Consider the following 25831-nt stretch of genomic DNA (forward strand, 5'->3'; position numbering starts at 1 on the left):
GTGATTCATGGGGTTGCAAAGAGTCAGACACGACTGAGTGAACTGAACTGAACTGAATTTGTAGTCTGTGTATAATATAAAATGAATATATCCACAAATCCAGAACCAGGTCACTGCCTTCCAGAAATCCAACTTGTGTTTTTAAATTAGAATTTTATGATTGTTATTTTATTTTATTATTATTTTAAACCATTTTTAAAAATTGAAATATAGTTAATCTATGATGTGTTAGTTTCAGTTGTACAGCAAAGTGATTCAGATACATACATAAACACACACAGACTTTTCAAGTTCTTTTACATTATAGTTTATTATAAGATACTGAATATAGTTCCCTGTACTATTCAGTAGGACCTTGTTGTTTATCGATTTTATATATAGTAGTGTGTATGTTAATCCTAAACTCCTATCCTCCCATCCCTACTGTCCCCTTTGGTAACCATAAGTTTGTTTTCTATGTCTGTGATTCTGTTTCTGTTCTGTAAATAAGTTCACTTATATCATTTTTTGAAATTCTACATATAAGTGGTATTATATGATATTTTTCTGACTTACTTCTCTTAATATGATAATCTCTGTGTCCATCCATGTTGCTGCAAATGGCATTTTTCATTCTTTTTTATGGCTGAGTAATATTTTGATGTGTGTGTGCATGAGAGAGCGAGAGAGACATCTTCTTTATCCATTCCTCTGTTGATGGACATTTAGGTTGCTTCCTTGTCTTGGCTCTTGTAAATAGTGCTGTGTGAACACTGGGGTGCATGTATCTTTTCTAATTAGAGTTTTCTCTGAATATATGCCCAAGAGTGGGATTGCTGGATTATATGGTAGTTCTATTTTTAGCTTTTAAGGAACCTCTATACTGTTTTCCATAGTGGCTGCACCAATTAATATTCCCACCAACACTGTAGGAAAAGAAAGTGAAGTCGCTCAGTTGTGTCCGACTCTTTGCGACCCTATGGACTGTAGCCTACCAGCCTTCTCCATCCATGGGATTTTCCAGGCAAGAGTACTGGAGAGGGTTGCCATGCCCTTCTCCAGGGGATCTTCCCAACCCAGGGATCGAACCCAGGTCTCCCGCATTGCAGGCAGAGGCTTTTTACCCTCTGAGCCACCACGCTGTAGGAGAGTTCCCTTTTCTCCACACCCTCTCTAGCATTCATTGTTTGTAGACTTTTTAATGATGGCCATTCTGACCAATGTGAGGTGATACTTCATTGTAGTTTTGATTTGCACTTTTCTAATAATTAGCGATATTGAGCATGTATTTGCTATTTTAAAACTTGATGACAAAATTCCCAAATTGCTTTCTGGTAGTAAACTACTACATGGGGGGGCTTCCCCAATGGCTCAGCTGTAAAGATTCTGACTGAAATACAGGAGACACAGGAAACTCAGGTTTGATCCCTGGATTGGGAAGATCCCCTAAAGGAGGAAATGGCAACCCACTCCAGTATTCTTGCCTGGAAAATCCTATGAAAAGAGGAGCCTGGTGGGTACAGTCCATGGGGTTGCAAAGAGTCGGACACAACTGAGCAATAAACTGTGTAATATTTTTTTTAGTCTCTTGAGCAAGTGTTGTTATTCACAAAGGTGTAATTTTGGCAACTTCAAAAAACCATCAGATGAGCAGACTCAGCAGATGAGCCTTGTATATGTCCTGAGCACATTTTGGTGACGTGGTGGCCATCCTCTTGGAAGGCCCAGCTTCAAGTGACATGCCCATGAAGGGGTGGTGGTGATAGGGGAATCAGTGACATACACCCAGGCAGCCAAAGGAACAGGAAAACCTTCATACCCCAGAGTGCAGCAATACAGTCACTCAGGGACAGGTAGGGACACTCTGCTAGGTATAATCCTGTCACACTGAGAGTTTAAGATAAAGCTCTGTGTAAGATAATTTAAGGAATAAAGGCAAGGAGAAGCTCTGAGCTCTTTATGTAATATCCTTTGCAACTGGATATTTTAAAAGAATTTAAAGATGCCACCTTATAGTCAAAGGCAATAGCCTGTAAGTTGTAGCACTGTGGCTCTGGGTCTAACAGCCTCAGTTGCAATCTTGGTTCCACCGTTTTCTACCTTTGTGACCTTGGGCAACTTTGTAACCTCTCTGACTCTCAGTTTCCTCACCAGGTAATGGGGATAACCATGGTGTGAACATAAAATGCGACACTAAATAAATGTGATAAAGAGTTCTCCCCATTAAATGTACCATCTGGCATATGGAAAACGTTTAGTATATTTTAGCTATAATATTATCGTTAGTAATCATAGCATTAGAACTACTGCTAGTACTATTACTAGTGCATTTTGCATTAATGGAATCCAGCTTGCTTTTCTGAAATTTGTTATAGCTTTTTGATACTACAGTAATATATAAAGTCTGATTTAAGTCACATTCCCAACATGTGCCTAATTAAAAGTACCACCTTAAGAAGCATCATGTTCTCACTTGTATATTTCAGTGTATATTAGTAGCATGAGAATTTGGGCACTCTCTAGCACAATGTCTCTCAACCTTTTTTTTCATCACTGTTCCTCTGAGGAGCCTTTAAAGATGTTCTTTTAATCTGTCTCTTCCATTGATTTTTTTTTTGATTTTTTTTTTTTTTTACTACAACAGATCTATATATCTGTTTATGTACTATGGAACTTTAGAGGGCTATAAACCACTATAATATCTAAAAAAATTTTTGTCCCTAAATGACAGATTTTCATGCCCCTGGAGGCTGTATCACCCCCCATTGAGAATGCAAGATTTAGTGCAGAGGTTCTCACCTTCGGGCATTTTTGCCCTCTCAGGGGACATTTGGCAATGTCTGGAGACATTTCTGGTTGCTTCAACTGGAGGAAGGTGCTACTGGTGGTATCTTGCAGGTAAAAGCCAGGGCCCAAAATGTCAGTAGTACTGAGATTGTGAAATTCTGCTCATTAGAATTATAGTAAAATTCTAATGTATTCTGAGTAACCCAGTAATTATTGAGGGAGGTGAAAATGGACTGTGTCAACTCTTGAGGCCATAAGATAAAGAAAATAGCAGAAGTTGGGTTCTTGACCTTTAGGTTGAACCCATGAATAATGTGATTACTTATAGGAAAAAAGGCCATTTTGTTTTCCGTTGTTGCTGTTTTCAGTAATTTTGTGTTCTTTGCTCTTCCTGTCAAATATGTGTAAAAGTGTGTATAAACATTTCAAATATATGTCAATAGCTTTCTCTTTTCTAGTTTTTGTATGGATGTGTCTTGCATTGTGAAACAGATAAATTTGTGAAAAGTAGTTTGAAGTCATTTTCTATGAGTTGTGTTTTTTCCCCTGATTTCATTGTATTTTGAGAGGCTTCATTCCTAATCAATCCTCATTTGACCTGGCTTCTAACATTGTTTCTTTCTACATAAATTTGGCACCCTCTCTGGGTTTCAGAGAATGGGGACAATTTATGAGAGGGTACAAATTTATGTGTAAAGTGAGATGCCCTGGTCTTTGATGGATGTGGTCCAGGTCACGTGCCCAGAGCCCCTGGCTCCCCTGTGGTCCCTGTCACACTCATGTTCCCTTCTTCTGCTGCCCAGAGTTGGCATCGAGGAGCCCTCCGAAGAGGACCAGAACGAACACCGCTGGCAGTACTTCAGGTGACACAAGGGCATCCTCAGAAGCAAATTAACCAGGCCTGGCTTTTTTCCCCCCTCTCTCTAACCTGAGATGTTTCTCTTTATGCTATTGGTCTCTTTCTTTCTTCCTGTGGGCACCAGTCCCTTGCCCCTTAAGGGGCAAGAGGTCTGGTCAAGTCTGGTCATTCTACCCTTCTCTGAGTTGATTGATGTGTTGGTGTTCCTGAAAGTCTGTCCCCTTCCTCCCCATTTTGGACAGTTTTTGTCAGCACCAAAGCCAGAGTTGATGAGTAGCTGCTTGACAGCTGAGCTTTGTGTTAAGAGTAGCCCATTTTCAGAGCCACAAACATTTTCCCCACAAAATCCTGCTTGTGATCTAGTAAATAAGCCTTTTAAGTCATAAAGAGTACTCGAATTTTGTATTTCAGCCATGATTTGGATATGGTTTACATCAGCTTAATTAATAAGCACTGATGCCATTTTAGTTTTGAAGTATAGATTTTTAAATTGTACCTAACCATGGTGAATCAGAAGATACAAAAACAGATTAAAAAAAAAAAAAACAGAAGATCATGAAAGACTTTTCTAATGCAATTTGTTTCTCAGTGACCAAATTTATGACAGATTATGCTTAAGGGTGGTGATATTGGGCAATCAGAGTAAAGACTTTAATATTTCTTCTTCCCTTATGGACCTTTTACTGGCATTCTTTCTTCCTGATCTGATTCTGGGTGCTGGTAGATAAAGCAAATGCAAAATAGCCTTAAAGTCTGTTCTTCTTGTGAAAGTGTTTTACTCTCTGAGGACAGTGGTGAAAGCAACAGTACCTGTCATGGGGCATGAATTTTGGGACATTGCCAGGCCCCAGATGTAAACTGTTAATGACATGTATACAATTAATTGAAGCATTTAAGATCTCTGGATTCACATTTTTTTTCCTAAAATACACACACAAAGATGTTCATATTAGAGACCTGACTGTAGGTACCAGTTAAGTTTCAGAGGAAACCCTTTTCTTTGAAATATCCAACCTTCAAGGAGGAAGGCCCTTCCAGCAAAGTATGTTATTACACTTGGAACATGAGAGAGTTCAGATTCTGATCAATTGTTTAAGATTTGATATGAATGCATATGTCTCATATTCCCCAAATTTATTTAGGACCTCAGCCATTCAAATTTTAAAAAACCCATCTACTGATTAAAATAGAATGCTTCTAAAATTTCTGAGATTTTGTGGCATTTTATGTGGTGGTTAATCAGAATATACATATATCAAAAGGGAAATTATTCATATTCTATATTCATTCTGGAATGAGCACATCAGTGTGATTGCTTTTTTTCTCATTTGGTATGGGATTACCACATTTGTCTCATTCTTAATGAAAATAAGGATAATTCAGTTCATTCTGGAAAGAAAGACTATTGTATGTCATCAGATGAACTCAACCCTGATGTATCAGGGGACTGCTAAAATATGATGTAATAAACCAGCACAAAAGTTTTAGATTTATACAGTGGCCTAAATCAAAAGCATTATAATAGGTAAGGAGGGAAATGTATATTGTGGACAGTTGCCTGAAACTAGGAATTTCAGAAAGTTAGAGAACCCCAAGTCTTCTGAGGCATTATACTTTAAATAATGTACCTGATCTTTCTTGCTACTCAGCACACCACCACACGCCCTGTCCCAAGGGTGAGGCCCTTTGTAGGGATCTAGTATCATCCTGGGGGATTGGTCCAAGGGTCCCTCAACCCTGCCAGAAAAGTAATCATTCAATTATCCTGAAGTAAACAGCCTTGAATGGTGAAAGAGCAGAACCCCATCTGTGTCACAAGGCTCCTGGTCTGTTTTCTTCTGGCATTTAAAACCCAGTAGTAAACCTTTCTCCTGTTCAGCACTTAAATCAGTAGCAGGGACCTCTGAGACCCTCCAATGGGCCCTCCTGCATTTCTCTGTCTATAGGATGGTCCTGGGGAGTCTTTGGAGGCTCTGTGTGGTCAGGAGTAGGGCTGCATCTCAGGCAGGTAGTTGGTAGCAAGTGGCTACAGCAAGGATCAGAGCTTCCACAGCAGAGGGAGAAAAGAACAGGAAATGGGGGTGCTGGGTAGGACTCTGCTCAGAATTGTAGGTTTCCAGGGGACATGCACAACCAGATCTGAAGATTAACCACATGTTTCAGTAACATAGAATTTTTCTCCTGCCCTTCATTTTTAAGAGAAGAAGAAGCTCAACAAAAGATTGGAGGATTTATCTGGGGGAAAAAACATGTAATTGCTAGACTCTGTATCTACCTATTTACCTATTTTAGCACCTTATGTCCATGAATCTTTACAATTTGTTGTTTTTAGACCCTGGACTAATATGAGATCCTGAATCATCATTATTAGTAAGTTAGATTAAATCAGAGAGGCAGAAATAGTACTCATGTATCAATATTTGTGAAACGTTTTCACTAAAGATATAATTAAATGTTTGTTTTAAATTGTGGAAAATTTTAAATCTGCAAAAAAGCACTGAATATCCAAGTTCTAACCTGAATACACCAATTGTAAACATTCTGTCATTTTCTTCTTTCTCTTTCTCTCAGCCATTTCAGAGTGCTTCAGAGTACATTATAGACATCATGACTTTCTGCCCCTAAAATACTTCGGCATGTATCCCTTAGGAACCTAATCTTCTCATGATCACAATACTTTTAGTAACACAAATTTTATACACACATGTAGGATCCAGGATCCAATCAAAGTTTCCTTTGGCTGTCATCTCTTTTTTTGTTTTCTTTTTTAAAAAAATTCAGGCCCATGGTGGCTCTCTGCCCTATTCCTCTGACTGACTTGGTTGTCATCTCTTTAGTCCTTTAATTGAGGATAATCCTACACTCTTCCTTTTGATCGCTTATGACATTGAGGTTTTTTTTATTTTTTTATTTTTTAAGGTTTTCTAGGATAATTGTCTTGCATTCAGTTCAGTTCAGTTCAGTCACTCAGTTGTGTCTGACTCTTTGCGACCCCATGAACCGCAGCACACCAGGCCTCCCTGTCCATCACCAACTCCCGGAGTCTACCCAAACCCATGTCCATGTTGGTGATGCCATCCAACCATCTTATCCTCTGTCGTCCCCTTCTCCTCCTGCCTTCAATCTTTCCCAGCATCAGGGTCTTTTCCAATGAGTCAGCTCCTCGCATCAGGTGGCCAAAGTATTGGAGTTTCAGCTTCAACATCAGTCCTTCCAATGAACACCCAGGACTGATCTCCTTTAGAATGGACTGGTTGGATCTCCTTGCAGTCCAAGGGACTCTCAAGAGTCTTCTCCAACATCACAGTTCAAAAGCATCAATTCTTTGGTGCTCAGCTTTCTTTATAGTCCAACTCTCACATCCATACATGACACTGGAAAAACCATAGCCTTGACTAGACGGACCTTTGTTGGCAAAGTAATGTCTCTGCTTTTTAATATGCTGTCTAGGTTGGTTATAACTTTTCTTCCAAGGAGTAGCATCTTTTCATTTCATGGCTGTAATCACCATCTGCAGTGATTTTGGAGCCCAGAAAAATAAAGTCAGCCACTGTTTCCACTGTTTCCCCATCTATTTCCCATGAAGTGATGGGACCAGATGCCATGATCTTAGTTTTCTGAATATTGAGCTTTAAGCCAACTTTTTCACTCTCCTCTTTGACTTTCATCAAGAGGTCCTTCACTTTCTGCCATAAGGGTGGTGTCATCTGCATATCTAAGGTTATTGATATTTCTCCCTACAATCTTGATTGCAGCATGTGCTTCCTCCAGCCCAGCGTTTCTCATGATGTACTCTGCATATAAGTTACATAAGCAGTGTGACAATATATAGCCTTGACGTACTCCTTTTCCTATTTGGAACCAGTCTGTTGTTCCATGTCCAGTTCTAACTGTTGCTTCCTGCCCTGCATACAGATTTCTCAAGAGGTCAGGTGGTCTGGTATTCCCATCTCTTTCAGAATTTTCCATAGTTTATTGTGATCCATGCGGTCAAAGGCTTTGGCATAGTCAATAAAGCAGAAATAGATGTTTTTCTGGAACTCTCTTGTTTTTCCCATGATCCAGCAGATGTTGGCAATTTGATCTCTGGTTCCTCTGCCTTTTCTAAAACCAGCTTGAACATCTGGAAGTTCATGGTTCACGTATTGCTGAAGCCTTGCTTGGAGAATTTTAAGCATCACTTTACTAGTGTGTGAAATGAATGCAATTGTGTGGTAGTTTGAGCTTTCTTTGGCATTGCCTTTCTTTGGGATTGGAATGAAAACTGACCTTTTCCAGTCCTGTGGCCACTGCTGCTCTACAATCTGGAATTTTCGGATTTGTTTTCCTCTTGACTAGAGATAGAGAATCATTTGATTTTTGGCCAAAAATAATGTAAAAGGAAGTTATGCATTTCTTGTTGCATCATATCAGGTTGTGTGTCTTGTCCAGCTGTCCCTCATTATTAGTGATGTTAAATTTGACCACTTTAGACCCCAGGTCTTGCCGCTTATAAAAGCACTGTTTTCCCTTTGTAATTAAACAAGTAACCTGTAGGGATTTCCCTGGTGGCCCAGAGATAAAGAATCTGTCTTGCAATGCAGGGGACATGGGTTTGATTCTTGGTCGGGGAACTAAGATCCCACATGCCCCAGAGCAACTGAAGCAGTGTGCTCTACAGCCCAGTACACAACAACTAGAGAAGCCCGCAGGCCACCACTAAGACCTGATGCAGCCAAATAAATATTTTTTTTAAAGAAAACCTTTAACATCATATGAATAGTCAGAGTCCCATCAGCCTTTTACCCATTGGTAAAATTATACTCTGATGACCTTTGCTTGAAGCAGTTATTACCCTGTGAGTGAAAAACTGGAAATTTTCTAATCCTGTTGTTCTTTTCATGTTTTTGATGATTATCTATAGAGAAGAACTTTCAGAGAGTATCAGTGTTCTTTTCTATGCTGGTGAAGTGAGATATCTCTCCAATGTCTAAGTAATCAGTTCAAACAAATTTTTATTTAATGTATGTGGGACTACAGAGTTGTGTCTCTGCAGGATCCTAGCAAGAATCTCAGGTTTTATCACTGAGGTGGCAGAAGGTAACAGACAGTTGTCATTTTTTCTGTAGAGAAAACAGTGATGCTAGAGAGACAGGGCCAGAATTAGTATTGGATTGGCCAAAAAGTTTGTTCAGGTTTTTCAAAATGCAAGCAAAATTTTTGGCCAACCCAGTACTTAGTTCAGTTCAGTCACTCAGTCATGTCCGACTCTTTGCGACCCCATGAATCACAGCACGCCAGGCCTCCCTGTCCATCACCAACTCCCGGAGTTCACTCAGACTCACGTCCATCGAGTCAGTGATGCCATCCAGCCATCTCATCCTCTGTCATCCCCTTCTCCTCTTGCCCCCAATCCCTCCCAGCATCAGAGTCTTTTCCAATGAGTCAACTCTTTGCATGAGGTGGCCAAAGTACTGGAGTTTCAGCTTTAGCATCATTCCCTCCAAAGAAATCCCAGGGCTGATTTCCTTCAGAATGGACTGGTTGGATCTCCTTGCAGTTTTAGCCACTCACCACATGTGTCTGTTTGAATTTAAATTGTAATTAATTAACATGAAATAAAAGTTAAAATGCAGTTCCTCAGTCCTATTGGTCACATTTCAACTGCACAATGGCCACATGTGGCCAGTGGCCTCCATATTGGACAGTGTATATCTAGAAGACCACCATCATTGCAAAAAGTTCTACTGGATCATGTGCATCTAGAATCACTCTCAAGTTCCCCCAAGCATAAATGTCAAGCAAGTTTGAGATGAGGTTAAGATGGGCCTAATTTTGTGAATTTATCAGTGTTTTCCAATGTTTTGTGCTCCACTGTTTGAATTCTGGCCTGGCCATGTGGGCACAGGCTAAATAGATGAATTCCTCTTACATTGCCAGGACTTGAATGAAAATAGTCCAAATCTAGTATTTATAAGTGAGCTTTCCTGGTGGCTCAGACGGTAAAGAGTCTGCCTGCAATGCAGAAGACCAGGGTTTAATCACTGGGTCAGGAAGATCCCCTGGAGGATGGCACAGCAACCCCCTCCAGTATTCTTGCCTAGAGAATTCCATGGACAGAGGAGCCTGGCGGGCTACGATTCATGGGATTGTAAAGAGTTGGTCACAACTGAGCGGACTAACACTAGTCTTTATAAGCAGTTCTTGTTAAACAGAATTTATTTTAGTTCTCTTCTCCTAGAAGAGGTTAGTGGAAAGAATCGAGGGGGCTAGATTTCATCTGGCAGCTTTTATTATGTGTGGTTTTGTTTTCTTCATTGTAGGACAAGGCACACTTAAGCCTTTTCTCATACCCAGAGGCTTCCTATTTCATCTAGGCTGATAAAATCCTTTTGTTTTATCTTTACTGGTGTGGAAGCCACTTATAAAGGCTAATACATCTTTTTCAGAATTCGTGGTCAAGAAAGGAGAGACGATCTGGTTGGATCTGAACTGCTGATGCTCCTGCCTCCACAATAGCCTGTCCATGGTTAGGCAGAGGGCTGCTGTGTCATGGGCATTCCGGTAGGCTGTCTGGGAGACAGACTACTGGTAACCCATGCTCTGCCCCTCTCTGAGTCTTTACTAGGAAACTCATCTAAGTAAATGAGTCTGCCATGAAGTGGCTCCATTCACCAACAGAATCCACAGAATAAGGCCTAATATTGGACTTTTAGCTGTTGATCTTACAGATGCTAACACCAGATCTTACAGGTGCTAACACCATTTAGAGGACTTTTCTCTATGAAACATTCATTAAGAGAACCTCAAAACCGGTAAGGGTTAAAGATCAACAGCTAGGAATTCAGTGTGACCTCTCCTCTGGTATGTCAGACCCTTCAGGCACACTGAGGCTCTCTTATGTGACCTCTGTGGGTAGCTAGCCCTGGTGCCTCAGAATTGGATGAATTTTGCATCCAAAAGTCTCTGAAAGGTTTGATGCTCAAAAGTCCCTGGCTAATGTCCAACTGTGAGGCCAAGCCTCTGGGCCTCAGAAAGCAGCCTGTAGACACAACAGAGTCCATTTAACTAACTACCAAAAGCCCATCAAACTTCAGGTCCCCAGGGAGGAAATCTGGTGCCAGGTACATTACAGGTTTTAACTAAGTGCTCAGAATAAGATCTGGCATTGTAGGCACTCAGTAAATATTTGCTTAATACATGAATTCATCTTGTAGTTTTTAAACTTTGCCTTCAGCAAAATATGGAGTAAATGTTCCCTTTCCTTCTGTACCTCCCTGCCTCCATCTGGGGACACAAACCTTGGCTTAGTGCTCGGCAAGCCTGGAATAAGGGTGGGTAGAGGTTGCGTTTGAGAAATGGGTACATCTATGTTGTCTTCTATTCCTTCTTTGCATTAGTCTCGCTTCTCAAGATTTATCCTGGGCATCATAGGTGGAGAAGTGGGAGGGAGAGGAGAGAAAATAAGGCACATATGGGGCTTTGCATGTCTACTGTCTGTTCATCGCAGTCAGCGCCCTGGTTCCAGACTACAAATAAAACCCCTGGTCAGGGCCATTTGGCAGCACTCTTCAAACTCTGATCAGATGTGCTGAAAGCTGTGTTTCTTGTTTTCTTTTTATGATACCAGCCATTCTTTGCAATTCCTCCTCCAGGGGATCCTCCAGACCCAGGGATCAAATCCACGTCTTCTGCATTGCCAGGCTATTGTTTACCTGAGCCACCTGGGGAAGCCCCTGGAGGAAGAAATGGCAACCCACTCCAGTATTCTGGCCTGGGAAATCCCATGGACAGAAGAGCCTGGTGGGTTACAATCTGTGGGGTCGCAAAGAGTCAGACATGACTTAGCGATTGAGCACACATTCTTTGCAGTACTGGAGGGAGAAGTGAACTCCAATTGTTTCCTGGATTCCAGGACTGTTTCCTGGCATCCTTGTTTTCTCCTCCATTGCCCCCATATTATCAGTGTCATCAGTACTACTGTTCTCTGCCTTAAAATGAGGAAGTTTCAGGGATAAAGAATCAACAGATACATAGAGCAATAGTTGGTATGTTGCTGCTAAGACAATGACCCTAGTGTTTTCATGGAATTCATTATTAGTGAATTTTGCCACCTTGCTTTTTCTTTCCATCTTCAGTTATTGATCTCAAATTGTGAGTTCTCAGGTCAGGTGGAAGGGAGGAAGCAGCAGACAGGAAGAGGCAGGACCTGCCTTTGGCTACCTAGGACTGTCCGCTACAGAAAGGCAGACAGACAGTTTCCTGCTTGTACCGTTCCCCAGAGGCCTTGCTTAAGGTGTTAGCATACAGATCGATTACCCAGCCTATCCCTGGGTGGTACGACCACTTTCTCATAATTTTCTGCATGACAGCCTTCCCCTTCTTTTAGCTAACCACTCCTTCCACCTTGGGAAGGTGGTCAGCCTCTTAGCTGCTTAACTGGCCTGGCTGCCATGGTCTAAGCTAACACTCTATGTTTTTCTCTCCTTGTCTTTCTCCCTGATGACTTACAGAGTTGGTGTTGACCCAGACCAAGACCCACCACCCAACAACGACAGCTTCCAAGTCTTACAAGGGGTAAGTCACAAAAGATGCTTCTTTGTGGGAAGGTGTTATTAAAAATAGCTAGAATTTATTTGAGCATTTACTACATGCCAAGCAGTTTACATGGATTCCCTCATTGTGATCTTGAGAACAACTTTATGAAGTAGGAACTGTTATGCCCAGGTTACAGATTAGAAGTTGAAGTTTGAGAGTTAAAGTGTGTCTCTGTGGTCAGACAATTTGAAAATGATGGAGCCAGGATTTGACTCCAGAGTCCCTGTTCTCAAACAACATATTAAGGGCCCAAAAAGAGCATCTACTGTATGACTGACTCTCCCCTTCCAAAAATGGATACATGGATACATTGGCAATTGGCTCATGATAGCTTGTTCTGGGAAGGAGAAAGATGGGATTGATTTTCCAGCCCAGGGAGCATAAGCCAGAAAGAAGGGATGCTGGGTGACGGCTGGCCCTCCTGCTCCTCCAGGGTCTGGCAGCTTCCATGGTCCCATAGTAGCAGAGCAGCAGCCCTCAGCCCCATAGGCAGTGAAGTTTGCAGCAGGACTAACAGTTAAGGCTTGGGTGGGGCAGTGGCAGCAGTGTCAGCCTGGAACAGAGTGCCGAGGATGGAGGCTACAGAAGCAGTGAGGGCAAGAGCCATGTGTCTCATCTCAGAGTTCCTGCTGCTGCAGATAATCCTGATGGAGACTGTGCTGGGGGAGGGGGGAGAGGCATAGGCTGGCCATTGGTTTTGCCGTCGGCTCCAGTTACTCTGGCAGCATCATGAGGTGCCCCAAACGTGGGAAAGTGGACAACAATTTCTCATCCACATGCGTTGTCTAGGTCAGGAATTTGCAAGGGGCGTAGTAGGGACAGCGTGCCTGTGCTCCATGAAAAAAGCTGGGGTCAGTCAACAGCTGAGGGCTAGAATCTTCCAAAGGCTCGTTCGCTCTTGTGTCTGGTAACTGGGCTGGAGGACACAGACTAGGACTGGTGAGCAGGATGCCTGTGATGGCTTCTCCTTGGCCTTGGTTGTGGGACTTCTTACCTGATGGCTCTGGCTTCCAAAAGCCCATGTCCCAGCAAGTGAGGTGGAAGCTTTCTGGCCTTTTGTGGCCTAACCTTGGGAGTCATACAACATCACTTCCAGGACTTTCTCTTGGTTACGAGTTGCTCAGGCCAGCCCAGATTCAGCGGGAAGAGATAGAGACCATCCCCTCTGGATGGAACAAGCATCAGCGAAGTGGCAGTCATGTTTTAAAGCTGGAGGAAACTACCCAGCAACACTGACCCCCTGCCTTTCATTGGACACTTTGGAAGAGTACCCTGTGGTTAAAGGTCCCATGGGACATGGAAGTGTGTGCTTTTTGGATATGGGAGTGGGAACTCATGATTTGAAATTCCAGAGGCCAAGTCAATGGCAGCAGGCACCTGGGTGGTGTCAGATGCAAGAGAGGCAATGTGTCTGGGGGCGCATGCTCAGCAAAGCAGAGGCAGAGTATCACCCCTGTTGTAGGCCTGGTGGGATGATTCTGCCTCCAGGTTTTTCCCCTTTCTCAGGCCGGCATTTCCTGGGCAGGCATGGTGGGGGAAAGGGAAGTTATGATAGGAGCAGAAATTTGCTTCCAAAATGTTTTTCTTTGGCCTGGGGAATGAAGAACTATTTTGTTCAGTGTTGAATACCCAGTACTGAGCACAGTGCCTGGCCCATGGGGCCTTGATTGGTATTTGATGGGAATATAGGGGAGCAAGAGTGGCACAGGGTGTGGGAAACTCCACTGACCATGTGCAGGTATCATCTGCAAAGCCATATCAAGTGTTTGTTTTTCTTCCAGTCAGCTTTGAATCACACTCACCATTGCAGTTAATCCCAAATCGAGTTTGCATGTCTTAGATTCCCTAGGATCTTCTAAATGACTCCAGCAACCACATCAGATTTTAACAAGTCTCACAAAATGTGGTGCTGTGTTGGGCCCAGGGGTGCCACCACAGCTTTCTCTGAGGTCTTTCTCTGTATGAGGGTGGTCACAGCCTGATGGGCCATTCTTTGGTTGAGGCCCCATAAGGGACCTCTGAAAGTTCTAGGCATTTTGGGATGAACTTTCAGTGAGCTTCATTGGAGATTTGGTGCCCACTTTAATGGTGCTCCAGAAGACCTTTGTGACTATATTAGAATCGGCCATTGTGCCACTTGGTAACGTGTGGTTTCAATGAGAAGTTCCTTTGGAAAAGTTGCTATTTGACTAGAGCTTTAAGTCCCTGGTGGTTCAGATGGTAAAGAATCTCTCTGCAATGCAGGGGACGGGGGTTCAATACCTGGGTCAGGAATATCCCCTGGAGGAGGGCATGGTGACCCACTCCAATATTCTTGTCTGGGAAATCCCATGGACAGAGGAGCCTGGCAGGTTACAGTCCATAGGGTCACAAAGAGTTGGACACAACTGAGTAACTAATGCTTTGACTTTCACTTTAAGGACTTTAGAAAGTAGGAGTTCAGGAACTGTGCCTCTTGCAGCTAACTTAGAATCTAACAGTTTGGGTATCTCCAAACTTGGACCTGAGGAAAGCTGGGTGAAATCCGTAATGGACATCCTCATTTCACTGAAAGGAAAATAATGGCTGTGGTAGGATACACCACATCCTGCCTAGACCTGTGGCTAGTCAAGATTAATTTTGTAAGAAAAGCAGGTCACTACCAGCTAGATAGCCAGGGCTTGGGGCAATTTCATCTTGACAGTTCCAAACCCATCAACACCCTTAACCAACCCCCTAACCAACCCCCCTACCCCACCCGCCCTTTTGCTGTTTTCAATTGCTCCTGCCTCTGGACGTAAGCATCTGTCAAAGGAAATATGTGAAATGGTTTGATTGGCTCCATGTAGCTGAACTTTGGAGAAGGCAATGGCAACCCACTCCAGTACTCTTGCCTGGAAAATCCCATAGGCGGAGAAGCCTGGTAGGCTGCAGTTCATAGGGTCACGAAGAGTCGGACATGACTGAGCGACTTCACTTTCATTTTTCACTTTCATGCACTGGACAAGGAAATGGCAACGCACTCCAGTGTTTTTGCCTGGAGAATCCCAGGGACGGGGGAGCCTGGTGGGCTGCTGTCTATGGGATCGCACAGAGTCAGACACGACTGAAGTGACTTAGCAGCAGCAGCAGCAGCAGCAGCAGCTGAACTTACTGTATCTCTCAGAGACACTGGGCTTGTAGCTTGACTTACTAACAGACTTGCTGTGGAAATGTTTAAAAAGCAGTGCATCCTAAGTGTTAAGGGTTTTGGCAGTGCATTTAGTTCATGCAGTGATAGCTAAGGTAGCACCCCTAGCCCCAGGGTGAGCTTGGGAGGCCATCCTTTGGGCCAGTTTTGATCACACATGTGATGGTCACTTCTGCTGCACTCCCAGTGGTGCCCCTTCAGCTGGCCCTAGTCAGGAACTGTGTCACACCTTCCCTTTAACTGGCTGCCTTCTAAGCCTCATACATATTATGCAGAAGGCCTTTTGGCTTTTTGAGTCTTTCTGTCAGATGGGGGAAAAAAGGTGAACTTCAAGCATGGTTTCTCAGGTCACCTTCTGAAAAAATGACTCAGGCCCTCGTGCAGAAAGGGCCTCATTTCTCCACATCCTCCTGGCCTGACTGTCTTGCTCCAATAAGCCATTAACAATAGGGCTGGGAGTACTCAGTGGTCATGAGAAACCAGTAAAACAGAGAAGTAAATGGTCTTCTCATTTTTGGGTGAAACCCTGGGTTCTCGCAGCTTCCCCTGAACTGGATCCAGGTCACATGCTCAGTGTTGTCATGAAACTGAAATCAGAGATGGGGAAAGTCCAGATGTTTGTTCCCCATTAGAAAAGAAAGGGCACTTCTCTCTACCTCATTTCTAAATGCTCTTGCTAAATGAACAAACATGCAAACAAAAAAGTGCTATTTGATGGGAAAGCACTTTTTATAAGGAGCACCATTTTCCTCACCAGTGCTAGAAGCCTGAGGTTATAAACAGAGTCATGGCTACAGAACCACAGAATATTAGCTCATGTGGGCGAAGGAAGGGAGCTGTTGGCCAGAACTCTTGGCTCTGGGTGAGGGAAGCATAAGAATATTGTGGATAGACTTCAGCTTCATGTCCCTGGCAAGTTTGACTCATTAGAACAAAACAAAACAAAAAACTCTGTTGCCTTGTTTCTCCGGAGGTCTTGGTGACTTTGCAACCAAAACAAAAACAAGCCCAGCTGGAGGCAAGCTGCCTGGGCCTGGGGGTGGCCTCCCAACCCATTCAAGAGGGGATGTTTTATGCCAGACACAGCTGAGATTTATGTTGGCTGGACAGGCAGACACATCATTCATTTCCTTCCCCGGGTTTACAGAAGCATGCTCACTGATGCAGCCGATGTGGAGTAGCTCGGAGCATGAATCTGAATGTATCCCGCCTCTGTCATCTCCGCAGGACAAGGTCACAAGCAGGATATTAGTGGAATGTGGAGGAAGGGAAACTTCTATGTTTGTGGTGCCTGTGTGTGTGTGACTGAAAACTGCAAAAACTCAGCTGTTGCACTGACATATACCTTTCTGGGCAAGTTGGATTTGTTTGTTTCTGGGTCCTTCCCCCAGCTTCCTTCCAGGCTGAAATCTGATAGCCAGGCCCTTACATCTTTAACTTCAAAACAGTTGCTCAAGTGCCTTTGCTCAGATTACTATTCTCTGACCCCTTTCCCTATGACGCTTTTTCTTTTTTTGATTGCCTCCCATCGTGGCCCCCGGTTTCCCTTTCCTTTTTTTTTCTTAGAAGTTCAAACTTGATTTATTCATTCATTTGACACATATTTATTGAGCATCTGTTATATTTCAGACATTCTTTCAGGCTCTGGGAGTACATCTGCAAATAAGACAGATGAGTCGTTCTCCTTAAGGGCTTGGTGACAGTGTGATGAAGGATGAGGGTAGAAAGTGGCAGAAGTGAGATCATAGAGGGTCTTGTCTGCTTCTCCACAAGGTACCACAGGCCTCTTCCCATTGTTCCAAGTGTACCCATGGACAGCAACCTGGGCATCACCAGAGAGCTTGTTAGAAATACAGACTGTCAGGCCATATCTAGACCCGTGGAATCAGAATCTTCATTTTAGCAGAGGGCCCAGGAAGTATGTGTGCAGTTTACAGTTTGAGAAGCCCTGGTGGAGGCAGTGTAGTGCTTTGTTGTTCAGTCACTCAGTCGTGTCTGACTCTGCCACCCCATGAACTGCAGCACGCCAGGCTTCCCTGTCCTTCACTGTCTCCCGGAGTTTGCTCAAACTCATGTCCCTTGAGTTGATGATGCCATCCAACCATTTCATCCTCTGTCACCCCCTTCTCTTCCTGCCCTCAGTCTTACCCATCATCAGGGTCTTTTCCAATGAGTTGGCTCTTCACATCAGGTGGCCAAAGTTGAGCACTTAATTCCCTGTTTTTAAACCCTTTGTTACCCCTTCTGAGAAATCTTGGCCCCCATTGTCATCAACTGTGTACTCTTTAACTTTGCATTAGTGTGCTATCACTGCTATAACAAATTACCACAAACTCAGAGGTTTAAAACAACACAGTCTTATAGGTTTGTGAGTCAGAAGTCTGGTAAGCTCTACTGGCTTCCCTCTTTCAGGTTTCTCAATGCCAAAATCAAGATGTCTGTGGGGTTGGGCTCTGGGGGAGAAGCCATCACCCGGCTCATTCAGCTTGTTGGTAGAATTCACTTCCACATACTTGTAGGACTGAGGTCTTGTTTCCTTTCTGGCCATTGGCCAGGAATCAAGCTTAGCTCCTAGAAGTACCCACATTTCCTGACTCTTGGCCTCTCCACCTTCAAAGCCAGCGCCAGCACCAGCAGGGCAAGTCCCTGTCATGCTCTGAACCTCTCCTGCCTCTTCCATCACCACATCACTCTCTTGCCCACCCCCAGCCCCCCACCCACTTATCAAGGTCCATGTGTTTATACTGGGCCCACCTGGAAAACCTTAAGTCCATCCACAAAGACCCTTTTGCCAAGTAACATAACACTCAGGCTCCCGGGTTTAGGATGTAGAAATCTTTGAGGGGAAGGGCAATATTCTACTGCCTCTCTGAAAAAAAAATAAGCTCTTCTTATTATTATAGTGACCTTAACATAAAAAATATATACTTTAATCATAAGAATGCAATGAAATATAACTCTGCCCAGAAATCATTATTCATTAATTCTAGAAAAATTATTTCAAAATAGGACCTTTGGCCACTGCCCAGGTCTTTAACATGCTTTCTTTTTCTTCACCACATACGCATAGGTCTGTCTGTCTCCTCCTCTGGAAATGTGCTTCTCAAGTGGCTGGTGTGGGGTCTCATTCCTCTTTGTGTTTGGCAGCACTGAGCGTGGGGCCTGGCACACAGTAGGTGCTTAATGAATGCAAGAGAAAAGCCACTCATAGTCTTATGCTCAAAAATTTGGTGATAAGCAGAGCTGGTGGTATTTGTTTGCTGGTGGGGTTGGAGGTTTTGAGGAGGATGTGGTGTGAGAGCAAGTCCCCGCATATTTTAGGATCACCTGCACCCATACCGACCCTGGCTCAGAGCCTGCAGCAAGGGCTTACCAGTTTGTCCATGGTCACCACCAAAATCTTGCTGGGAAACAATTGTTGGCTATCTTCTGGGTCAACTTAAATCAGTCCTGTTCCACACAGATCCTCCCTGATTTTCCCAGAGGCTTTGGGGAAGAATCCAACTTCTTCCTGTCCAGACACCCTGCTTATTTAACTTATATGCAGAGTACATCATGAGAAACGCTGGGCTGGAAGAAGCACAAGCTGGAATCAAGATTGCCAGAGAAATATCAGTAACCTCAGATATGCAGATGACACCACCCTTATGGGTAGAAAGTGAAGGAGAACTAAAGAGCCTCTTGATGAAAGTGAAAGAGGAGAGTGAAAAAGTTGGCTTAAGCTCAACATTCAGAAAACGAAGATCATGGCATCTGGTCCCATCACTTCATGAGAAATAGATGTGGAAACAGTGGAAACAGTGTCAGACTTTATTTTTTTGGGCTCCAAAATCACTGCAGATGGTGATTGCAGCCATGAAATTAAAAGATGCTTACTCCTTGGAAGGAAAGTTATGACAAACCTAGATAGCATATTCAAAAGCAGAGATATTACTCTGCCAACAAAGGTCCGTCTAGTCAAGGCTATGGTTTTTCCTGTGGTCATGTATGGATGTGAGAGTTGGACTGTGAAGAAAGCTGAGTGCCGAAGAATTGATGCTTTTGAACTGTGGTGCTAGAGAAGACTCTTTCAAGTCCCTTGGACTGCAAGGAGATGCAATCAGTCCATCCTAAAGGAGACCAGTCCTGGGTGTTCATTGGAAGGACTGACGCTGAAGCTGAAACTCCAATACTTTGGTCACCTCATGCGAAGAGTTGACTCATTGGAAAAGACCCTGATGTTAGGAGGGATTGGGGGCAGGAGGAGAAGGCGACGCCAGAGGATGAGATGGCTGGATGGCATCACAGACTCAATGCACATGAGTTTAGGTAAACTCCAGGAGTTGGTGATAGACAGGGACCCTGGCGTGCTGCGATTCATGGAGTTGCAAAGAGTTGGACATGACTGAGCGACTGAACTGAACTGAACTGATAACCATGCTTCTGGCCCCTTCTCTGGGAATTAGAGGTGTTTAACACCCCTGTTGCAGAGCTGCACCTTTTATTTGCCCTGAATTTGTAACCTTTCAGGGTTGATTCTTAGTGTCTTACATTTCTGCAGTCACTTTATTTTATTTGTGGACTGCAGGCATATCCGGAGAAGGCAATGGCACCCCTCTCTAGTACTCTTGCCTGGAAAATCCCATGGACAGAGGAGCCTGGTAGGCTGCAGTCCATGGGGTCGCTAGGAGTTGGACACGACTGAGTGACTTCCCTTTCACTTTCCACTTTCATGCATTGGAGAAAGAAATGGCAACCCACTCCAATGTTCTTGCCTGGAGAATCCCAGGGATGGGGGAGCCTGGTGGGCTGCCGTCTATGGGGTCACACAGAGTCGGACACAACTGACGTGACTTAGCAGTAGCAGCAGCAGGCATATCTCTTTGTAGGCCGAGGAAAAATTTGCTTAATTTGCCTTCAGAAAGAAACCTTTCCCTTGCTTTGCTCATTTTCATTGTCCCTCTGGGGCTTATATAAGTCAGTCTCCTGTAGCTTCCTTGAGGTGAGATGGCAAGAGCTTAAGTGTTACAGTTGATGAGAATGCATTGTGGTTTGACACTGCAGAGGTTAGGATAACAGAATAGGGGTTTTCCATTTTTATTGTTGTTTTAGTGGGAGAGCAAACAAAACTGACTTTCGGGAACTTACCTTATGCCTGATGGTATATAGCATCCTTCTGGAAGATATTTATCATCTTGCTAGATTTGTCTTTAGTAAGATTCTACAGACAGAACCAAGAACTTAGAGCCTGTCACTTGATAAATAAGCATTTAATTTCTTTGTAAACAGTCATCTCTCAAAATGGTCATCTACCACTTTTCCACTCAGTCATGTGGTATTATGAGATCTCCCTAGAGTTGTTATTAGACTAGCAATTAGTTAGCTGAAGAAATGATCATTATCTACAAATGGAGACATTCTGTGCCCCCTTTCTCCCGCATAATTTATTAAAATGTGAAATAAAATTGGTCTCTAGGGTCTCTTCTTTTTGTTTCCTCATCCACAGACGGGCCCATTTAACTGAGCCATTTCCATATTGGTTACTGTGTTAAGTCACTTCAGTCGTGTCCAACTCTTTGCGACCCTACGGACTGTAGCCCACCAGGCTCCTCTGTCCATGGGATTCTCTAGCCAAGAATATTGGAGTGAGTTGCCATGTCCTTCTCCAGATACAGGTTATTAAACATTCCTCAAATACCATGGGGTATTCTGTTTTAAAAGTCATCTTGGCCGTTGGAAACTTTAGGAATGTAAATAGTGCTTGCTAACTTCTCTGCCTCTACTTGTGTATATCTTACCTTCTCAGAAATTTTTGACTCATCCTTGGCATCTGTTACTACAGGTAGAATTTACACCCACTGAGATTTAGAACTGTTGATACATACTTTAAATTGTGACTCAACTTTTATTTGGTTGTTGTCTGTTGCCCCTCACTTATAGAGCTGCCTCCCCCTAGAACAGTCCAGAGGAAGATGATAAAGATGCTACGTTTCACAAGTAGCCTGTACTTTCCAGAGCTTATCATCCAGCAACATGGAACCCCAGGAGTGCCCTCAGATTTCTGCCATCAGTCCACTTTTTAATATTAAGTGTGCTGCTTATAATACTTGCACAGAACAGATTTCCTAAACCTTAAATAAATGTTTGATTTTTGCCAGTTCTTTTGAAAATGAAATGATGGGGATGTTTGAGTTGGAAAGGCATGGGAACAACAGTAAAGGAAGGTACTACTTGAGGGCAGAGAAAATAACAGAGATGCTGGTTCTGGCTCTCTTTGCCCTGCCCATCACCTTTGCCTTCCTAAAGCTGGTAGGGCAAGTTACTGACTGCTTGGAACACAAGGCAGTTGCCTGGCTGGGTAAGTACCACCAAGAACCCTTGATTGGTTTGTTAGGAAACTCAACTGTGTGATTTCTCTAGGCCAGCTTGGCGGGGTGAGGAGCCTGGAAAGTTGGTTTTACAGATGCTTTCTTTAGTATTCTCTAAAAATTAATTTTGACTTGTTAGGATCTAGACTACTTTAGGGTAATTAATCTGCCAAAAGGCACTCTGAGGAAAATTACTCAGAAATTGTGTGCTTCATTGAGTTGATCTAACCCCCAGACATAACCAAGCCTTTTTCTTTGGGGAGTGATTGGTCTACCTTTGGATTTATTCAGTTTCTTTTAACACATTATTGACTGGGGGGGGTTTGCAGAAACTTATGTCTATAATGTTAATACATCTCTGATCAATAATGTGTTAAAGTATTACCTCCCGATATATCTTTGAAATTTTGGTGATACAGGAGGTTTGACTCTGAGCTCAAATCTCTAAAGACTGTGGTTAAAAGGGAAGCTTTCCTCCCTTATATCAACCCCCTTTCTGCAACTAAATATCTGTCTTCTTGTTTGTTCCTAGGATGGTTCAGATTCTGCCAGAGGAAACCGAACAAAGCAGGAGAGTGCATGGCTATTCAGGCTGTGGTACAGCTTTGACCACAAGTATCCTTTTTAAGGGGCTTCCCTGTATTTGTGAAACACTGATGATGAAATTCTCTTGTTGGGTTGTCAGTGTGACTTCTGATGAGTAAGGAAAGATGTGTGCTTGCTACAGATGCACCCAGTCCTCTCTTGGGACACATGCAATGGTCATTCACTCAATCACGGGTAGTCATAACAAGCATCTCCCTAGCCAAGAGGAACATGCACATCATTAGGGTAGCCAGCCCATAGCCTGGTAGACTCACGTGGCTTTTCAGAGCTTTGTGTTCAAGGGAAATATGCCTATGTAGGTAAATTAGTTAAAATTACACTTGAACCATACTGTGGTCAAGAATGAAAGTGGAGGTTGGCCAGTTAATTCATGTGGGAAGGATTATTCCTATTGGCTGGACCAAATCTGGCCAAGTCTGATCCTGCCTTCATTGGACTACATGCAGAGCAGATTCTATTCTAGTAGATTATCTTGTCCTGATTTCTTAAATTGACATAGTGATCAAAGGGGTAGGTAGCTTATATATGGTCTTTGCAGATTTTGAAAATGTTTAAAATTTTGTATTGACATAAAGAATATATATAGTAAAGTACACAAATCATAAGTGCTCAGTGAGTTATTACAAATAGGTACATTCATCTATTACCAGACAGGTCACAAAACACAAAATTACCAGTTCCTCTCATGCCATTGGGACTTCCCTGTGGCTCAGTGGTAAAGAACTTGCCTGCCAGTGCAGGAGATGTGGGTTGGATCCCTGGGTGGGGAAGATCCCCAGGAGAAGGAAAGGGCAACCCACTCCAGTATTCTTGCCTGGAAAAATCCCATGGACAGAGGAGCCTGGCAGGCTACAATCTATGGGGTCATAAAGAGTTGGACACAACTTAGCGACTAAACAACAGCAGCAAGGGCAAATCCACAGCTAACATCATACTTAGTGGTGAAAAGCTGAAAGCTTTTCCTCTCAGATCTGCAACAAGGCAAGGGTATGTACTCTTGCCACATCTATTCAACACAGTACTGGTAATTCTAACCAGAGCAGTTAAGCAAGAAAAAGAAATAAAATGCATACAAATCAAAGGAAGAAGTAAAATTATCTCTGCAGATGACATGATCTCATATATAGAAAACCCTAAAGATTGTATCAAGAAACTGTTGAGTTTTTAAAGTAAATCATTAAAGTTGCAGGAGATATTATCAGCATACAAAGATCAATTGCATTTCTATATACTAATAATGAACTTCCAAAAAAGAAATTAAGAAAACAATTCCATTACAGTAGCATCAAAAACAATAAAATGCTTAGCAATCAATTTAACCAAGGAGGTAAAGATCTATATACTGAAAATTAAAGAACATTGATAAAAGAAATTGAAGAAGACACAAATAAATGGAAAGATGCCTGTGTTCATGAATTGGAAGAATTAATATTGTTAAAAATGTCTGTACTACCCAAAGCAACCTCAGGTTCAGTACAGTCTCTGTCAAAATTCTGATGGCATTTTTCATAGGAAAACCATCCTAGAATTTGTATGGAACCACAGAAGACACTGAATAGCTAAAGCAATTTTGAGGGAAAAGAACAAAGCTGGAGGCATCACACTTCCTGATCTCAAATTACATTACAAAGGTATAGTAATCAAAAAAGTATGGCAATGACATAAAAATAGACACACAGATCAAGGGAACAGAATAAGAAGCCCAAAAATAAATCCTTGCAAGAACAACAGGCAAGGATACACAATGGGAATAGGGCAGTCTCTTCAATAAATGGTGTTGGGAAAACTGAATATCCACATGTGAAAGAATGAACCTGGACTTCATCTTATACAACTCACAAAAATCAACTTAAAATGATTGAAAGACTTAAATGTAATGACTTAATACATAAAATTCCTAGATGAAAACAAAGGGGAAGAGCTCCTTGACATTGATCTTGGCACTGATTTTTTTTTTTTTTGTCTTTGACATCAAAAGCACAGGCAGCAAAAACAAAAATAAATGTGGACTACATAAAACTAAAAAATATCACAAGCACAAGAAGGGAAACCATCAACAAAATGAAAGTTCTAGGATGAAAAGTTTTTTTCTGAGCTTAGAATTCTACACCCAAACTATTAATCAAAAATAAACAAAAGAGAATGGTGGCTTTTAAACATGTAAGAATTCAGAAAGTTTAGCACCATGAAGCCTCTGGGAGAAGGGGGAAAAGTAATACAAGGATTAAACAAAACAAAATACAGCTAAGGGGACACCATTGAAGAAGCAGTGATTTGTTATAACCCAGAAGAAATAAAATCAAAAAGAAATTTTAAAATATTTTTTTTTTGCAGGACACTCAAATTTTCTCTACTGACAGAGTTTAAATGATGTTGTATTACATTTACTTTAATAGTGTCCCAACCACTCTGCTTGGTTATAGTGAATAATATTCATAAATTGCATTATTATAAGTGCTACTTATTGGTCATTAACATTAGGCTCAATCCATAGACAAAGCAGAGATTTGCTTATTAGTTACAGAACACAAATGTTAAATATCTAAAGTATAAAATTAATTATAATAAAAGTTAGGGGAAAATTGAAAAGAGGCAGAAATGTAAATGAATTAAATTTACCATCCTTCTTAAAAGCTTCTGACTACAGTGCATAAATCAGGAGATAGGCAAAAAATGTATTCTGTAAAGTTGTAATGGTAAATTGCCAGAAAGACTGGGTGGGAGAGAGGTTTGATATTTCATTTTTGCCCTTCCAACAACTTGAATATTTAAAATCTGTAGATATTTTTCCCCTTTTAAAAAAACTTGTTAGAGGGCCTTTTATGTTTGGGAAGAGGCAGCTTGTCTTTGAACTGCCCAAGACAGGAAAGTGCAAGGCAGCCTCCAGCTTCTCTGGGACTCTTGTATTAGTCATTCTGCGAATCCAGCCAATGACAGCTTCTGAAGTGAAGACACAAAAAAACTGATAGGGCTAAAGGGGCTCTTTCTAGGAATGAGGAGAGCAGGCAGAGGGAGCTTGTTCTGTTTATAACAAGTCCCAGCAGAGCCCACACATCTTCCTTTGGTGAGTAATTGCCAGCCGGAAGTTTACCCCAGGGTCGCCCTTCCGTCTCCTCCGGTTCAGTTCAGTTCAGCCACTCAGTCGTGACCGACTCCTTGCGACCCCATGAACCGCAGCACGCCAGGCCTCCCTGTCCATCACCAACTCCCGGAGTCTACCCAAACCCATGTCTATCGAGTCGGTGATGCCATCCAACCATCTCATCATCTGTTGTCCCTTCTCCTCCTACCCTCAATCTTTCCCAGCATCAGTGTCTTTTCCAATGAGTCAGTTCTTTGCATCAGGTGGCCAAAGTATTGGAGTTTCAGCTTCAGCATCAGTCCTTCCATGAACACCCAGGACTGATCTTTAGGATGGACTGGTTGGATCTCCTTGCAGTCCAAGGGACTCTCAAGAGTCTTCTCCAATACCACAGTTCAGAAGCATCAATTCTTTGGTGCTCAGCT

General features: G+C 42.6%; 2 protein-coding genes across 2 annotated transcripts in view; one reads left to right on the forward strand and one right to left on the reverse strand.

Annotated features, from left to right (window-relative positions):
• SLC9A7 (solute carrier family 9 member A7) overlaps positions 1 to 25831 on the forward strand; it is a 186022-nt gene that overhangs the window by 148161 nt on the left and 12030 nt on the right. The window contains exons 13-15 of the mRNA XM_005898185.2: positions 3570 to 3629; positions 12118 to 12181; positions 22251 to 22333. Of these exons, the coding sequence (XP_005898247.2) occupies positions 3570 to 3629; positions 12118 to 12181; positions 22251 to 22333 (207 nt within the window). The remainder of the gene's footprint in view (positions 1 to 3569; positions 3630 to 12117; positions 12182 to 22250; positions 22334 to 25831) is intronic.
• Positions 1 to 25831, reverse strand: part of CHST7 (carbohydrate sulfotransferase 7) — an 80052-nt gene that overhangs the window by 14576 nt on the left and 39645 nt on the right. The window lies entirely within an intron of this gene.

Source organism: Bos mutus, unplaced genomic scaffold, assembly GCF_027580195.1.
Source record: "Bos mutus isolate GX-2022 unplaced genomic scaffold, NWIPB_WYAK_1.1 CTG205, whole genome shotgun sequence".
In the NCBI taxonomy this organism is placed as follows: Eukaryota; Metazoa; Chordata; class Mammalia; order Artiodactyla; family Bovidae; genus Bos; species Bos mutus.